The sequence below is a fragment of the Mastomys coucha genome, unplaced genomic scaffold (assembly GCF_008632895.1).
Source record: "Mastomys coucha isolate ucsf_1 unplaced genomic scaffold, UCSF_Mcou_1 pScaffold20, whole genome shotgun sequence".
Lineage (NCBI taxonomy): Eukaryota > Metazoa > Chordata > Mammalia > Rodentia > Muridae > Mastomys > Mastomys coucha.
In genome coordinates, this window is record NW_022196903.1 from 83252390 (window position 1) to 83270385 (window position 17996).

A 17996-nucleotide genomic window follows, 5' to 3' on the forward strand; every position below is an offset into this window, starting at 1 on the left:
ACATGAAACTGCCTGGGCCTGGTGTCTGCAGACGCTTCCTGCCGCGACTCAAAACCCATCAGTGACCACTCAACCCTCACCAGAGAAGCTTCTCCTTGCCATGGATGGTAATTAACACAGAGACCCACACAACAGGACAGTCTGCAGAGAGGGAGAGACACTGGAGCACTCAGTTCTAAATGGGATGGCTTCACTAAACCCCTCCCTTCAGGGCTCTATGCAGAAGAGAAGGCAGAGGATTGTAGGAGCCAGACGCGAAGGATAGTACCAAGGAAACATTGTCTTGTAGGCACAAGACGGATGCCTGTATGAGCTCAGAGACTATAACACCATGAACAGGGCCTGCAGCAGGCTCCAACCAAACAGATCCTGGGGTCTTAAGCTGTGGGTCATGACCCCAAGTGACGTGATACAAATATGGGGGTTGTGAAAAATTTCGACAGCAGTCAAAAGGTTTCTGAAGCGGGCTGGAAAGATGCTGAGCAGTGAAGAAGCACTTACTGCTTTTATAGAGGACCTGGGTTTGGCGGCCAGCACGCACATGGTAGCTTCCGAGTAGCTGCAATTCCAGTTCCAGGAGATCTGACATCACTGCTGACATCTATGGGTTCTTGTATACATGTGGTGTACACATATGTATGCCACATACTCTCGAGCTACGCCCCCACCCCAGGCCTCTCCCCTCCCCCTGCCCCCTGCTCATTTTCTGAGGTTTCTGAAAGCCCAACAACCAATTCAAAATCAAAACATAAATCAAAGGTGATTCTGCCAGGTAGGGCTTGCCAGTGTTGTGTTACCTGACTTCAGCTGGACAGCCTTGGTTTTAAACACAACACATGCACACATGTTGCCCCGTGCATCCCATCAAATCTACACACAGCCCACAAACATGGCGGGAGACACCGTGCCTCAGAATGGAAGACTGGAATATTGTGCACTGCAGTGTTCTTAAGTCTGCAGCAGATTTTTCTGTTGCTATAAAAACGAGTGATTTAATTACAGAAAACAAAGAATTTTAATATTTTCCTCCCAGCGTTCCTCAGCATGTAAGGAACAAATTAGTATATATTTAGATTTGTATTGTGTTAGAATGTTTGATTTCAAAAATTGCTATTTGAGCTGCATACTTAAGTTTCAATAAAAAAAATTGTTAGATGAGTGTTGGCTTGGGATTAGAGGAGAACTTCCAATCATTCCTGAGATAGCTCTAAACACTCTTTGTATTTATGCAACGCAACATTCTCAGTATTGACAATTATAAAATTAAAATATTGATCAATATGAAAAAGAGTAACAATGTTCTACCTTCTATCGAGTTTTCAGCCAAGATTTGTTTTGTGTAAAAATAAACAACCCTACTCATCCATCTCATTAGAATGTAAATTTGTTCCCATCTTTGATAAAGGGTGAAATTATAAAGATGCCTAAGATTTTCTTAAAAAGTAAAATTCATTATGATTTATTACCAGTAAACATTTGTGCATCTATTTAATGTACATACATGTTTGAGATCATGTGAAATTGTTCAGGTTGAAAGGGGTTGCAAGTGAAAAAGATTTGAGCTTTTATAGGATCTCCTAGGGTTCAAGGGCTGGTGATAACAAGTCTGGCTCGAATGTTTGAAACAGGCCTGGTTGAGCCTGCCCTTCTGATGGGCGCCAGCTACGCTGGCTGTGCAGTTTTCTCAAGGCTTCTGAGGAGTGAGTGCTCCAGACCACAGGTGCGAAGGATAGTCCAGCTAACTGACTAACAGCGGCCGGTAATTAGAGTCAACGTCTTTGCTTATTTACAGGAAGATGAACTTCAGAAGGAGTACTTACAGAAATGACTTTAAAACTTGAGCCCGGGGAGAGAGCTCAGTTGATAAAATGTTTGCATACCTCGTGTTCTTAATTTGACGGGGAGAGCAATTAGCCCTCTGGCCTTCTTTCCAAATGGTTCCTGTGTTTGGGGATATCTTGAGAAAAAGTTGTGTCCTAGTTACTTCCAGTTGCTGTGACCAATAACAACTTAGGGTAGGAAAGGGTTAATTTGAGGAAAGTCCCAAGTCACAGTCCATTATTTGGGGAAAGTCAGAGAACTCAAGGAGCAGAGGCTGAGGAGGAGGGAGGAGTGCTCTCATGGGCTTGTTAGCTCGCTCAGCATGTTCTCTTTCAACCTAGGACCACCTGCCCAAGGATGCCACCACAGGCTTGCCTACGGGCCAATCTAATGGAAGCATTTCCTCTGTTGAGTCTCTTTCCAGGTGACTCTAGTATGTCCCAAGTTGACAAAAACTAAGCAGCGCACTGTCACAGTGAATGGGTGTGGGTGTGTGTGGGTTGAGGGGTTGGGCAGGTAGTGACCTAGGCACCTTATATTAAAACTGCATTGCAATAGGATTTTTAAAATTCAACTTCAGTAATGCAAACTTTAAAAAAAAAATCAGTATTTCTCAGATAAGGTTTTAGTCATATTTCCTGAAATAAAGTGAAGACATCTACCCTTCCTGAAAAGCACCTATTTTGAGGTTGGTGGAGAATCAGGAGCGGAAGAAACTGTGTAGAGAGGCCTCTGGGCGGCAGAAACTGGTAAAACGATAATGAAAACAGTAATTACAAGAATAGCAGAGCATACATACAAGCTTGATATCGTACCTTTGAAAGTGGCAAGTGACTGCCACAGAGCTACTGGGCGGTAAATTGAATAGTTTGCAGGCTCCCGGGGCTATCCTAAGGGGGCGTAGCTTAGCCCTGCGGAGGCCTTGGAGGTGGGGCAAAGCTCCCCTGGAGGCGTGGCCAGCCGGTAGGCGGGCCCTCTCCGTAGATCGCGCGTCGGGGGCGTGGCCCCGTAGCTGTCCGGTGCGCCCGCGGCCATTGCGTAGCGTTCTCAAGTTCTCAGCGGCTTTGCCCGCGTCCCGGTTCCTCAGCAGGCCCGGATCGGCCGGGAGCGACAACGAAGTCCTGGAGAAGCCGCCGTCCCCGCCGTCGCCTCCTCGGGCGCAGACCTCGCCCGGGCTGGGGAAGGTTGGAGTCGTCCCCAACCGCCGCCTAGGTGCTGTCCGTGGCGGCCTCATGTCGAAGCCACCGAGCCGTCGCGCCCGCCTGTCGTCCCCCGGGACCAGCCGCTCGCCCACTGAGGTCCGCGAGGAGCTGCGGCGCCGCCTGCGGGACCTCATCGAGGGCAACAGGGTGATGATCTTCAGCAAGAGTTACTGTCCACACAGCACGCGGGTAGGCGGGGCCGGCCGTAGCTGAGCTCTGGGGCGTGGCTTGATGGGAGGGGTCTAAGCAATCCCGGTGGGCGGAGGGAAGCGAAGGTGAGGAATGGACCTGGTGGGCGGGGCAGGGAGGAGCCGGGCCTGGGGAGGTCTGCGGAGGACGTTTGATGGGCGTAACCGGAATAGGGTCTGGGCGGGGTTCATTAGGCGGGATGGAACCCTGATATGGATCCTGGTGGGAGGGGGCTAATAGGGAGGGTCTAAGTGGAACTCCGTGGGTGGGACCTAGTGAATGTGGGGGAGGGGGTCGCGGGGAGGGGGAAAGGGCGAGGAGGGAGCAGACAAGGGTGGAAGGTGGGCGGGGCCTGAGGGTGGGCGGGGTAGGGCTTTTGTATCACTTTCCCAGGCTTTATTGCCTACCTGCTCTGACTCACTAAACACTTGTTTTCCTGCCTGATATTGGCCTTAGTTTATCAAAATTAAAAAAAAAAAGTTTAAAATTACTGTCTTACTAAAATGGAAGTGCGGGGGTGGCGTGGTTCGCCTAAGCTGGATCTAGATGGATCCCATTTGTTAACTAGCGTGTTTGGCTCCTTGACCAGGTTTCAGAACTAGCCCGGACCTTGTAAGATGAAGGTAGAGGAGTGTTTTTTTTTTTTTTTTTTTTTTTTAAAGATTTTATTTATTATATGTAAGTATGCTGTAGTTGTCTTCCGACCCCCAGAAGAGGGCATCAAATCTCATTACAGATGGTTAAGAGCAGCCATATGGTTGCTGGGATTTAAACTCAGGACCTTCAGAAGAGCAGTTAGTGCTCTTAACCTCTGAGCCATCTCTCCAGCCCCCGGTAGAGGAGTTTTAAGAACTATGAAAGTCGTGGCTAGTTTAAACTCGGTTGTACACTCTGTAATTTGGGGCTGGGTGGGCATTCAACGTTGTTTTCATATTATAAGTTAAAAATATTCTTATAGAAAGAAACCTTTGGAAGGAAGATGCAAGATGGGGCTGCTCAATATCTTGATGTTTACTTAACATTGTGAGAAAGTTGAAACAATAAGGGCCAGGTGTGTAACTTAGTGGGAGCAAGGCCCTGGCTTCCATTTCTAGTACAATTTAAAAGAAAAAAAAAGTAGATGCTGAGGCAGAAGGATCATACATTCAAGTCCAGCCTGGGCTCCTATGAAGAGGGCTATCACAAGAAACCGAATGAAATGGTGCAAGCTCTAGGACCCAACTTCCATCCCCAGAACTTGTATAAAAAAAGATGGCATAATGGAGTGCACTTTACCTCAGTGTATAGAAGGCAGAGACAGGTAAGTCCAGACTCCCCAGACTGTATGCGTCAGGCCACTAAGAGAAGTTATTAGAAAGAAGGTAAACAGACAATCTTTGGGAATGACACCTGAAGTTGTCCTCTGGCCTCTATAGCTGCAAGCACACCTGCGTGCAAAGATACACATAGACACAGTCACACATACATTAAAAAATATGTATTCATTTTAAAAACGAACAAAATGTCGCTAGCAGCATGGAGACTCCGGATGTTTCCTCCCTCCCCCCAGGGTTAGCCACATTCCTCACTCTTCTCTGAGAGGTACCTGATGCTGCTCATCACTAACAGCGCTCTGTTCCTTTTGGCCTGCGTGGGCCTTATGTGAGTAGACTCACATGTTTTACAGCTGTTCCCTGCTGCAGTTTTGCTTGGAGACTCATGCATGTTAGGACCTGTGGCTCTGTCTCATCACTGCTGTGATGTTCCCTAGGCTAACAATGAAGTTGGGGTAATCCTCCTGCCTCAGTCTCTCAAGTGAGGGAATTATAGCATGAGCCACTACAACTAGCTTAATATTTTGATCTTAAAAGCACTATGGATAGAAGATACCTTTCCTCGGACACATCTGGGAGCATAACCCTGGCCAACTTAGCTAATTGCTTTTGAGCCACACTTGATCTTTGCCAGAAAGCCCAGAAGCAATGGGCGTCTTTTATTGATTCATGGAGTCTGTCACAGCGGCAGGGCGTTTTCAAGTACACTAATTTGGCCTCTGCTGGTGAGCGTGTCCCCGTTCTTGCTTTCCAGCCTTGCTGACAGTTGTTGTGTTCCCCCTTTGCAGTGCTGGTAGGTAATGCTCTTCCGTTGAAGTTTTCATCTCCCTAATGAAGTCCACATGTTATGGCTCCCTTGAGGAGTTTTCTCTTGTGAACCATTAAGATGATTTTCTTCTTGTTTTTCTTTTGTCATGCTGATTTGTAGGTTTTCTTTATGTATTATAAATACTAATCCTTTGGTTATATGTTGGGAAATCTCGCAGACTCTTGTGATTGGGTCTTTTGGTAACTGAGGTTTGTGAGGGTCCCATTCCACTTTCCTTTCATGGTGTGTGTTTTTCAAGTCTTATTTAGGACTCCTGCTTTAGTCTTTGCAGTGTTTCATACACACATTCTTCCGACTTGACTCCTGCAAGTTTTGTAGTATGACTTCTACACTTGTTCTCTTTAACCCACTGGGAGTTGCTGTTGGTGAAGTCCAGTTACGCCAGGGAGTCCACCCTTTCTATCGATCGGATCTTCACATGTCCTGGCCTCTTTCTTGGTGTGTGTGTTGGTTTATAGTGTGGAGCAAAACATTGCTTGAGGTAGGGTCTCTTACCAGTCCAAACTGGCCTTGAACTCTCCAGCCTTTCCTACTTCTGTTTGGATGTTCGGTCTTCCATCTCGTTCCTGGGTATGTCTTAGAAGCCTGTCTTTTGGTAACCAATCACTGGCTGATTTTGTGGCAGGTTGTTCATGGGCCTATTAAATGTGTCACCCACAATCCATTGTGGTTTCCACATATGGTCCCTACAGAAGCAAGAAGAAAGATTTGTCCCTCCTCCACTGAAGTGGTTATGCTGTTTAACAAGCATTAGTTATTCGGTACTTAGCCTTGTAGAGACATGAACATGTTACCAACCAGCTCTCATATACAGAAAAAAAGAGCTTGTGACACATAAGGGCTGTAGCAATGAGGGATAGAACAGTAGTTACTTCAGACGATCTGCACAGGTTAAGGGAAGGACAGGTGGACTGGGCCTTCCCTCCTCCACTCTGCTTGTGAGGGAAGGCAGATGACTTAGTCATTGATGTAAGCAAAGAAAGGAGAGGGCAAACGGAAGTGTGGCCTAACAGAAGGAGTAGGAAGAACTGGGATGGGGTTCCTGGAAATGGCTGGAATTTAACTTCAAAATTTTTAAGTGTCTCACGATGTTTAACCATAAGCGTGGGCTTAAGAATATGGCAAAGAAATGTTACCCCAGACCTGGATCTGACCTGGCCATCACACAAAACCTAGTGAGCCACTGGGACAGATGGATTCACAGGCAAGTTGTAGTTAAAGGATATGTGCAGGACAGCTCTAACTAAACTAGAGCAAATGCCTTGATATGTACTTTTAAACACATTTGCCACATCACTAGAGTATAGACCAGTGACATTAGGTGTGGGGGGTGGAGGAAGCCCTGAATAGGTGAACTCCTGAGTGAATGTTTGCTGTTGACATGAGTAACAGCCATGTCAGGAGCTTTTTTGTTTGTTTGTTTGTTTTGTTTTGTTTTTCAGAGACAGGGTTTCTGTGTGTAGCCTTGGCTGTCCTGGAACTCACTCTGTAGACCAGGCTGGCCTCGAACTCAGAAATCCACCTGCCTCTGCCTCCCAAGTGCTAGGATTAAAGGCATGCACCACCACTGCCCGGCCCATGTCAGGAGCTTTAAAGCCTGAAACCTTTGGGAAAGTGGCAAAGCCTTCCCAGAGTATGCTCAGGGAAATGACAAGCCTTCCCTCCTGGTCAGAGCACTAAAATAGATAGCATGCATATAAAATGTCCATCAGAGCTTCCGTCTCCTACTCCCTTTTCTACAGCCTTGAAGAGTGCTCCCCTCCAGAGACTGCTTCTACCAAGATGAGCTAAACCTGCTTCCTTGATTCAGCAGTATGCAGTAATCCTGCCTGCCATCCCCAGCTTTCAGCTCTACATGATAAAATGCTTGGGGAGAGGAGGCTGAGGCTTCTCCAGCCCAGGTTGTAGACCACCACTTCTGTGTATCTGTGTGATTGTCTTTTCTTCATTCTTTTGCCACCAAGTCAGGTTCAAGTCCCCAGAGGTGTGTTCAAGGCCTCAGCAGTTAGAAAGAGTCACGTTGTTGGCCGCTATCACCACAGTCTTAGCTCCAGAACTTTCAATCTGAAATTCTAAACCCATCAACACAGTAACTAATGTCTCCACCTTCCAAGCTCTCACAAAGCACCTCCCAAAGATGAGTTTGACCACTCCAGGTGCCATCATTCAGCATTTGGCCTTTCGCTTCTGGCTTGTTTTGCTTATTGTAATATCTGCAAGGCTTGTGCGTCTTACAATGTGAGCTGGAATTTTCCTTGTTCTTAAGGGTAAATAATGAGCCATTGTGTGTGTACATGTACCTTGCCTATCAATCCAGGCACCAGTTAATACTTGCCTTGCTTTTGGCTGTTGTGAGCAATGCTGCAATGAATGTGAGAGAACAAAGGCCTGTTGCAGAGACTCTTTTAATTGTATTTTTCTGAGTAATTATCCTTTTCCATGGTGGCTTCCCTCATTCACTGGCAGATTAGCTTGTCTTTCTAAAGCACTGGCCCTCAACCCCTCTGGAGGGGGTATGGAAAGACCCTTTCACAGGGGTTGCCTAAAACCATTAGAAAACACAGATATTTACATTATAATTCATAGCAGTGGCAAAATTAGTTATGAAGTAGCAACAAAAATACTTTTATGGTTGCAAGTCACCATAACATAAGGAAGCATGTTAAAGGGTCCAAGCATTACAAAGCTGCTCTAAAAGCCGTTGCCTCTCCTGTTTCTTGCCTGCCCATCTCCATTGCCTTTGAGCTACTTCCCCATGGCCTGTTTCAAAAGCCGTCATCCAGTAGCTCTCTGCTATTGTCATCTGCTTCTCCCCTTGCATGATGTTCTTGAGCTGGAGGTGGGGACAATGATCTAATTCTCAATGAGTGACACCTAGCTTCATGAACAGGGTTCTTAATGGGCCTGTAGCCTCTGGTCACCTTGGCTTACCTTTTTCTTCCTGGAACTTGACCTTACACAGATAGCATGACCAGGGCCCTGGTATTTCCCACCAGCCACCTATGTAGAGCTCAGGGTTGAGTGGAGGAAGGGAGTCCATGTTTTGAAGCTTCTATGACTCAGATCTGGGGTGGAGCTGAGGGGTACTGGTGATCTGCCCTTTGAGGAGATACTATTTTGGGGCCACACTCACTTGAAGTAGAGTTCCTGCCAGGAGAAGAAGGGGCGGGTCCAGGCACTAGGGCCACAGCCTCTGCTTTTCCTAAGACTTTAGAAAAAAATTGTGGAATAAATGTTCATTTGCTGAATGCTCTTAGAGGATTTCCAAAACTTGAGAGGGACACTCTTAGATAATTATCCTGGTTAGATATATGTCACCAGGCCTTGGAGCCTCTGGGTTTTATCTCAGGGGTAGAGGGAGTTGAAGGGTGGTCTCACAAAATGGCTGTGAAAAGACTAGTGGCTATCGCTGGGAGAACTGGAGGAGGTGAAGCTGATGGTGGCAAGAACACCTGAGCTAGAGTTACTTTTGGAACTAGAAAGTGGAACAGTTCGGCAGAGGGAACTAAAGCTTAGCCATTGCTGGCGTTGGGTGGTGGGGAGGATAGTGTGACTGAAAGGTGTCTGGAAGGCAGGTGTTCGGGTGAAACCTAGCCAGAGCCTTGCATGGTGATTATGGTGCAGATTTAATGCTCTGAGTGATGCTCACACCGTGGTCTCTCAATCTTATCTAAGTGGCCAGACTCGGGGGTGTTTGCCTTAACCCCAGTTGGCAAATGGGCAGCAGTTAAACTTTCACCATGCTCCTGATTCCTGCTCCAGAGGGCAGAGCGTGTGCTTGTCTGGCTCATTGTTGCATCTCGTGGACTTGGAACTGCAGTTGACTGGTCCAAGGTGCCTCATGGTTGATTTAGTTGGGCAGACTTAATGGCTGTTGAGAGGAAGCACAGAAAGAGGAAACGATATGGTTGAAGATTTGCACTGAGTCGTTGCACCCATAGAAGAATGCCAGGAATCTGTCCTATGCCAGAAAAGAGATTTGGGCAGGAAAATTGATTAGGAGTCATGAAGAGGCCAAGAGTAGAATAAAGGTGACAGACTGGGCTAGTCTGGGGAACTATATAGAGGGAAATATGAGAAAACTGTTGGCCACACTCATGTCCCTAAGGATAACTGGTGTCGGACATCTCCTATCACCGTATGCCACCTGGGCGCCCTTCAAAGCTGGTGAACCTTTTGAGAGCATGAGGCTCACAAGGGTCTCTCTTACAGGTTAAGGAACTCTTTTCATCCTTGGGAGTGGACTATAACATCCTGGAACTTGATCAAGTTGGTGAGTGGCCGTCGGTACATGCTGCTGTTTATAGTGAATGCCAACATGACTGCTCTTTTCTATGCACATTGCTAAAGTCCATTTATTTTCACATCTTTCTATCAAATGAACCTTTTTTGTTTGTATTCAACCACAGACGATGAACCTTCAAATGACAGACAGTTTATCACGGTAAAGATTTTCCATGGTTGAGGCAGGCCGTGGGAGGAGCTGTAGGCTGCTGACTCTAAAGAGTCTGAGGCATTGCATCCTTGCCTGCCAGCGTTCTGCAGACTAGATTAAGCTGCCATAACAAAAGAAATCCACTCCATTTCCTGACTTGTTATCTCTGGGGAAGAACATGTTATGTGTTCAGCTTAGTTTTGAATCTTTGTCATCTATGGTGTGACAGTCCCCAGACACTTCAGGGCTTCTGCTGTTTGCCAGAATTTGGGATACGACAGTGACCAGAATAAAGCTTAACTTTGCCCTCATGGCACTGGCTTATCACCAAGTTGCCTGAAGAAGTGAGGTGTTCCTGGTTCGAGTCCTAAGTGTCACAGCCCAGTTGTATTTTCCAAGATGGAGGGTGAATTGCAGACCACACTCATGAAAACTTCTAAATGTGATTGTAGGAAGCTTTTTCTTGGGAGCCATTATGACAGGTTCCACTTAGGGTTTGCCTTCTTAAAGGGCCCTTGTCCCTTGGTCACAGCACAGCCACTGAGTATGTAAAAGCTAACCCAGGTGCTTTGTTTTGGAAGGCATCCATGGCTGGGCCTTTGGGTTTAAGGTGTCCTCTGAAGGCATCACTGTGTTCCCATCTTAAGTCGTTATTTCATAAAGTCATGGAGCACTGGGCTGTTATGGATGTGAACAGGAAAGCCATGAGCAGTGGAGCACTGGAAGGCTTGCGCTCTGCAAGGGCCCTTTATGGTATCTTCATATACTGTTTTATTCCTTAGATGACGGGGCCGGTGTTCAGGAAGTGCTGACAGAAATCAGTAACCAGAAAACGGTGCCCAATATTTTTGTGAATAAAGTGCACGTAGGTGGATGTGACCGAATTTTCCAGGTAATGATGGTCATTAGACACGGTCCTCAACACTGTGTGTTCACAATGTAATTTAATCCATGTCAAAGGGGAGTAGCAGTGGAAAGGCACAGGGGCTGGGTATGGGATGATCTTGAAGACAAAGGGAAATGAGCTTTTCCACCAACAATACCTGAGAAGTTATACAGTTACCAGGCATAGGAAGGCCATCCTTAGTCTGAAGTCAGAGCAGACTATGTGGCCTTCATAGGACTGGGTTCACTATCACTCGTGTGTGTGTGTGTGTGTGTGTGTGTGTGTGTGTGTGTGTGTGTGTCACCATGAGGCCCATGAGGGATTCACTGTGGCTCAGGAGCAGCTCATGACTCATGGGGTGTCTCATGAGACCCCACCCCTTCCTGGAGATAGATAAGCTGTTAACTAGCAGGAAGATAGTGGTCTTATGCAGTAGTGTATCTGATGTTAAATTGCCCGCTCTCCTAACAACAGCTCAATTAAACTTATAAGTTCCCTAAATGACACTTGGAATCATCTTTTTGTTGTATATCTAAGGTGAACAGAGATCTGTTCCCATAACCCCAAGAAAAGTGACAGGTGGGTCACTGGGGCCGGGGCAAGTCTTTTCCTCCTTACAGGGAGTGAAGCAGACCGCGTCCCAGCAAGAGCTGGTCAACACAAACACCACTGTCTAGGAAATCATAATTCTGTCAAGACTACCAATACTGGGTACAAAGCACATGGCTTTTAATTTAATTCTTAAAATGCAGGAAATGCACAGGAGCCATTTTGGTAGAGAGTGTCCGATTAAAACTGGGTGTTTATGGAACATGGCTCAAGAGTAGAGTGGCTGCCTAGCATGTGTGAGTCCCTGGGCATGGTCTCCCCTTGATGTTTATTAAATAGGGGCCTTATTATATAATTAGTTTTTTGTATTACAATTCAGTTCTGTTTTAATTTTAATCCCTTATGTATGTAAGCACAAGTAACCAGTGACTGACTAAGTACATATCTGAAATTTAATTAAGAATAATTTTTGTCTGGGAGGAGTGTCACATTGACTGTTAATCTCTGATTCACATAATTAGGCAGTAATAGCTCTGTTGTCCTGGAGGTGTCCCAACACGGTGCAGGCAATAAGTACTAGCCCTAAGCACTCTGTCTAGCACCGTCAGTCCCAAGCTTGAAGATGATGCCAGTAAATATGGATCTGAACTTTGAGGAGGTGGATTTTCCTGAGTCACATATAATAAGAAGGCCAGGGCAGTTTTTTCTATGTTTGAAAAGCCATCCCAGGCACCATTCTTCAGTGGTCACATAGCTCCTTTGAATCCTGATGGTTATGTGCAAAGCACCTGCGCTGGTTCACAGGCAGGGCTAGCTCTCATCTGCTGCTTCCAAAGCAACAGGCTCTGCATGAAGACAGTGTTTCTAGGTCACTTGCCTGGTCTCAGCCTACAGGCAGATTCTCATCCAGGGGGTCAAATGAACAAGAGACTCCAGAGCCTGCTTTATGCCATTGGGAAAGAAACAGTGAGATGTGTGCTAACGGAAGCCCCCACCCCCAGCACAGCAGTGGGACGTAGGTAGGTTTGTGAGAGATCATGAAGACAGCCGCTGGTGCATAAGAGCCAGATTTCAAATAAAGACTAGCCCAGAGGAACAAGTGACACTTGATCATTTTGCCATGTAAAGTAGCCTCGTTTGACACTGATAGTAAGCCCAGCCTCCTGTTCATCCAACACATGGTTAACTTTCAAAATATCTAACTCACACTGGACATAAATGTGTGTGTATCCATTGGCATAAGTTGTACTTTACTTAAATCTAGGTAGGTTTACAACCCCAACACAAATGTCTGATCCTTTGTTCCTGAGGCTCCCCCTCCTCTTCCTGTTTTTATGTGTGCCAGGAGCCAATCTTTGGACTTTGTGCTTCCCACTAAGCCAAATCCCCCCACTTTGAGTGACTTTTAAGAAAGATTTACTTTTAATTTTTAAGTGTGTGCATGAGAGAATGAGGGGTGAGGAGAGGGAGAGGGAGAAGAAGAGGGAGAAGGAGAGGGGGAGGGAGAGGGATAGGGAGAGGGAGAGGGAGAGGGAGAAGGAGAGGGAGAGGGAGAGGGAGAGGGAGAGGGAGAGGGAGAGAATATATGTTGTGTGCCAGCAAGGGGCAGAGATGTCAGCTCCCTGGAGAGTCAGCTTCTGGCACTTGTACGCCCAGCACGTGTGCCACCCGTTGTGGGTCCTAGGAACTGGACTCAGTTCCTCAGCGACAGCAGTCTGTGCTCTTGACAGATGAGCTGTCTCTCCAGCTCCGGATTTGTTTGGTCAAAGAATCCAAGCTGGTTGCAGGTAGAGTCATGTGGTATTCTGTCCCCTTTGGTAATCCCTAGGCACATAAGAATGGTTTGCTGCAGAAGCTCCTTCAGGACAACTCGGCTCATGATTACGATCTCATTGTCATCGGAGGGGGCTCTGGTGGCCTCTCTTGTGCCAAGGTGGGAGCATGAGTGGCCCATCATGACTTTTCATAAAGTTTACTATAATCTTGCAGTCTCTGCTTTTATAATAGCTAGTTTGAAGGCAGGGGCGGGGTGGTGGTGGTGGTGGAGGAGTATGGTGTCTAACAAATTCAGACATTCACTTAAGGGAGAGAAAAATGGGGGTGGGAAGGTGACAAGACACCTTTCTTTGTGGTTGTTTTGTAGGAAGCTGCCAACTTGGGAAAGAAGGTCATGGTGCTAGATTTCGTGGTCCCATCGCCTCAGGGCACGTCCTGGGGTAAGTTCCTGCTTGTCCTCTGCTCCTACAGGCAGCTTCTTTCCTGTCATCTAGGGCAACCCACACAGTCTCAACAGGGCAAGCTGTCCACGGGGGCAAACTCTGTAAAGGAACATGCAGACAGTTCAGCTTTACAAAGAGAAGTGCGGTACCGTGGCCCGGTACCCACGCTTATGCATGCGTGTGCCCATGCTCTCACTGTTGCAGGCACAGTGCATATGTTGTGTGTGTCCTGGTCACTTTACTTTTCCATCTCAGGCTCACAGCTAGGCTTGATGGCCGTATAGTGGCTGCTGTTGTCAGTGTCCACTGTTGTTGTCCTTTGGTTTCAGAAGCAGCACATGTATTCCCCGCCATGCATCTTGGCAGTGCACTGCAGGGCAGAGTGTGTACCCTGCCATGTGTGCGTGTGTGTGTGTGTGTGTCTCCCCCCTCTTCTCAATAAAACAGAGCATGCAGATTTTATGTAGAATGTTCATTCATGCTTCAAGTGCATTCTTTTGTCTCTGGTGTGCTCTGGGCCAGATGCCTGACATGGTCATCTCTGTCTCTGGTTTCAGACTGGGTTTTGTCAGTTTGGAACAGTAAGGGGGCAAGGGAGGGAAGCTATGGTGCTGGCATGCTAGGCCTCATTATCTGGAAAGTCACACATGGTCAATGCCCCTGGTCCTGGGTCCTGCCCTCCCTCTGGCTCCTTGCCCTTTCTCATGGTCACAGCCCTTGTTCTCTCTGGGTACTGCTCTGTCCTTGTACTCTTCTACCTACACTGCATCATTGTTGCTCTGTGGACTCTGTTCTGTACCCAGCCTGACTATACTTTCTTGTTCCACCCAGAACCATGATAGGTAAAGTATGAAATAAGCGTTGTTTGAAATTGAAGCTAATTCATAGCTCTACTCTGGAATTCCCAGGGTGCAGCAGTGCTCCTTGTATGTTCCTTGACTTGTTCAGGTGTCTGCCCATGGCCTTTTCTTTCTTTCTGCCTCTTCCCCATTTTTCTCCTCTCTCATCCAGAAGTGATCTTACCAACTGCGCACTGGAGGAGTGCAGCAGAGGGTTCCTTACTTGGGTCCTGCCAAGGGGCACACAGGCCTGGCCTGTTTTGTGTAGGTCACAATCAAAGTAGATGCCACCAGGAAGCTTGCGAGGACTGACAGTTGGCTCAGAGGAATGAGAGTTAAAGAGATCCTGGAAGCTGAAGTCCAAGGGTACACAACACTTACCTCACTAGCTGGGGTGGCTCTCATCTTTCAAGCATCAGACACAAGTAAATGAGATGACTCATTCATGATTTTTAAAACCTCCACACGGTCTTCTGGTATAGCGACCATGAAGACCCTTCACCTTTGTGTCTAGCTGCTCACCACATCCAGTCACACCTGCATCTTCAGCATCCCTAAATCCACTTCCTATTCTCAGCCTTGACACCTTCGTTCAGGCCAGTGCCATTTCTTGCCCAGCCCTCCCTCCTCTTCCCCTCTCTAGATTCCCCTCTCTGGATTCTGTTTCCAGAGCTTTTCATATAGCTCTGGACTTTTCCACATTACTGGGCTTCTTCACAGATTGCAGGTTAGATAGTCAACTTAACCATTTGTGCCCCATTTGGAGGATGAAAGTTGTCTCTCTCACTGCTTGGGCTTATCTTTCTACTTCAAGCATGTTTTAATAGCATTTCAGTGAATTGAGAAACCTCATGCAAGCATGCTTGCCAGCCGGGAAACGCTGATGTGTTGCTTTCTTTTTAGGCCTTGGCGGCACCTGTGTGAATGTAGGCTGTATTCCGAAGAAGCTGATGCATCAGGCAGCCCTCTTGGGGCATGCTTTGCAAGATGCAAGGAAATATGGCTGGGAGTATAACCAGCAAGGTGAGCAGTGGGGGTGAGCCAAGGCGGGAGCACCCCAGACAGACCAAGTCCATGACTCTGCCTTGGTTCTGACTTGCGCTCAGTCTACTTTCCTTAGGCACATCCATTCTGCCCACCAGCTGCAGAGGCTGTAGCTTGGCTGTTGTCCTGGGACTTAGGCCTAGAGAAGAAACTTGAGCAGACCCTCAGCAGAAGGTGGGAGGCAGTGACAGCCATTTTCAGATTTTTTTTTCAAGTGTGAAGAATAGAAGGAAAATTTGTTGTGGTGGTGTTGAATCTAGGATAAGAGTTTTGGCTGAGTCCCATTCCTGTTTGCTGTCTGGACTCTGTCATGCAGAGTAATGACAGCAGATCCTGCCCAGGAGCAGCATCAACTCAGCAGAGTGCCTGTGGGGTACCTGATACCCCTCTGCTGCATCAGAGGAGCACCAAGAAAAGCTGTGAGGACAAAGTAATCCTATGACCTCTCTTATGTTAGACACCCTTCCCCCTTTTTGTGTTTGAGGCATGGGCTTGCTTACCAGGTTCCCTCTGGTGGGAATTGAACTTGTAAGCTCAAGTGGTAAGAGTACCTCTACCTCCTGAGTAGCTGGGACAATGGACATGAACCACCATGCCAAGTTCAAGCTGCATCTTGAAAGCCACAGAGGAGGAGGACATTACGACCAGGAGCAGGTTGATTCAAACTGTAGATGTGAGAAAATATGGTATATGGGATGGGGGGGTGGGTGGAGATGGTAGAAGTGAGCTCAGAGAGCTAAGCAGTTAGGTTTTACCCCAGAGCTGGGGGGTGGGAGGGGGTTTGAGCTCAGGCAGGAGAGAGGCAGACTGCAGCTTGGAGTCCAGATCCCTCCTGAAGCTCTAAGGTACCTAGAGAGGGGAAGAGGAGGGAGGGCTGGGCAAGAAATGGCACTGGCCTGAACGAAGGTGTCAAGGCTGAGAATGGGAAGTGGATTTAGGGATGCTGAAGATGCAGGTGTGACTGGATGTGGTGAGCAGCTAGACACAAAGGTGAAGGGTCTTCATGGTCGCTATACCAGAAGACTGTGTGGAGGTTTTAAAAATCATGAATGAGTCATCTCTTTCCAGAGACCTTGATGTAGTTATGGCCATTGCCTGTCTATCACATTGCAGGTGATGGACAATTGTAGAAACAGCAGGTTTACTCAAGGTGGAGAAGAAAGGCAGGCATCAGATTGTACAGTGAGCATGGGTTGTGGTTCATTGAAATAGATTGCACAGGTAGGCTCACTTAGTAGCTGAGTGTGGTCCACTTGATAGCTGGGCATAGTACAGTTAGGTTGAGACTAGACCGAATCAGACAACTCACTGGGAAACATTAATGTAGGATCTGCCCATTATCGATGGGATCAAGCCTCTCTACCTGGTGGGTTGGTTTCAGGGCAGGACTTCTGTATTTAAGAATCCTCCTTCTCCATGAATCCTTCTGTTGTTTGATGTTCTACTGAAAGCATCTGCTGAACATCCTAGCAGGCTAGCTCTCTGGGGGAAGGGTGGCCTGGAGGGAGAGAGCTGGGCAAGAGCTGTGAAGCAGAGTCACAGCATGTGGTGATAAAGCAGGGACTGGGGATAGCCAGAGATTGACAAGACTAGGAAACAGGAGGCTGGGATATTTTAAGACTCAAGAAGAGTTGAGGCTAAAGTAACTATAGCACCAAGTGAATCTAAAAACAGAAAACTGCAGCCTGTAGAGGTGACCCAGGTGACAAGCACTAGTGTCTTAAAGAATTTGTGTCACTTTTGAAGGCTCACAGTAGGTAACAAGAGGGACCTTTGTCAGGAAAGGACCTTTGTCACAACCCTATGATCTGATGGTGATCTAAAGTCATTTCATGAATACAGTGCTTTAAAAATTCTGTCAGCAAGGCTGATATAAGAAACTTCTTTTTAGGATGAAGAGTCGGAAGCTTAAGTCTATGTTAAATATGAGTTGGAACTGCCCAGTGCATGACCACAGTGCCCCAGAGTCACCTAGTGCATGACCATAGTGCCCCAGAGTCACGCAGTGTATGACCATAGTGCCCCAGAGTCACCTAGTGCATGACCACAGTGCTCCAGAGTCACCCAGTGCATGACCACAGTGCCCCAGAGTCACCCAGTGCATGACCACAGTGCTCCAGAGTCAGTGCATGACCATAGTGCCCCAGAGTCACCCAGTGCATGACCACAGTGCTCCAGAGTCACTCAGTGTGTGACCACAGTGCCCCAGAGTCACCTAGTGCATGACCACAGTGCTCCAGAGTCACCCAGTGTGTGACCACAGTGCCCCAGAGTCACCTAGTGCATGACCACAGTGCTCCAGAGTCACCTAGTGCATGACCATAGTGCCCCAGAGTCACCCAGTGCATGACCACAGTGCTCCAGAGTCACCCAGTGTGTGACCACAGTGCCCCAGAGTCACCTAGTGCATGACCACAGTGCTCCAGAGTCACCCAGTGCATGACCATAGTGCCCCAGAGTCACCTAGTGCATGACCACAGTGCCCCAGAGTCACCCAGTGCATGGCCACAGTGCTCCAGAGTCACCCAGTGCATGACCACAGTGCCCCAGAGTCACCTAGTGCATGACCATAGTGCCCCAGAGTCACCCAGTGCATGACCATAGTGCCCCAGAGTCACCTAGTGCATGACCACAGTGCTCCAGAGTCAGTGCATGACCACAGTGCCCCAG

General features: G+C 47.5%; 1 protein-coding gene across 2 annotated transcripts in view; it reads left to right on the forward strand.

The window, feature by feature from the left end:
- The first annotated feature begins 2809 nt into the window (after positions 1-2809).
- Txnrd3 (thioredoxin reductase 3) overlaps positions 2810-17996 on the forward strand; it is a 33071-nt gene continuing 17884 nt past the window's right edge. The window contains exons 1-6 of one of the 2 annotated variants that reach the window (XM_031382528.1): positions 2810-3212; positions 9567-9627; positions 10572-10681; positions 13053-13157; positions 13368-13440; positions 15186-15305. In XM_031382528.1, the coding sequence (XP_031238388.1) occupies positions 3054-3212; positions 9567-9627; positions 10572-10681; positions 13053-13157; positions 13368-13440; positions 15186-15305 (628 nt within the window). In that variant the 5' untranslated portion in view covers positions 2810-3053. The remainder of the gene's footprint in view (positions 3213-9566; positions 9628-10571; positions 10682-13052; positions 13158-13367; positions 13441-15185; positions 15306-17996) is intronic. The other variant, XM_031382527.1, reaches the window with a different exon arrangement.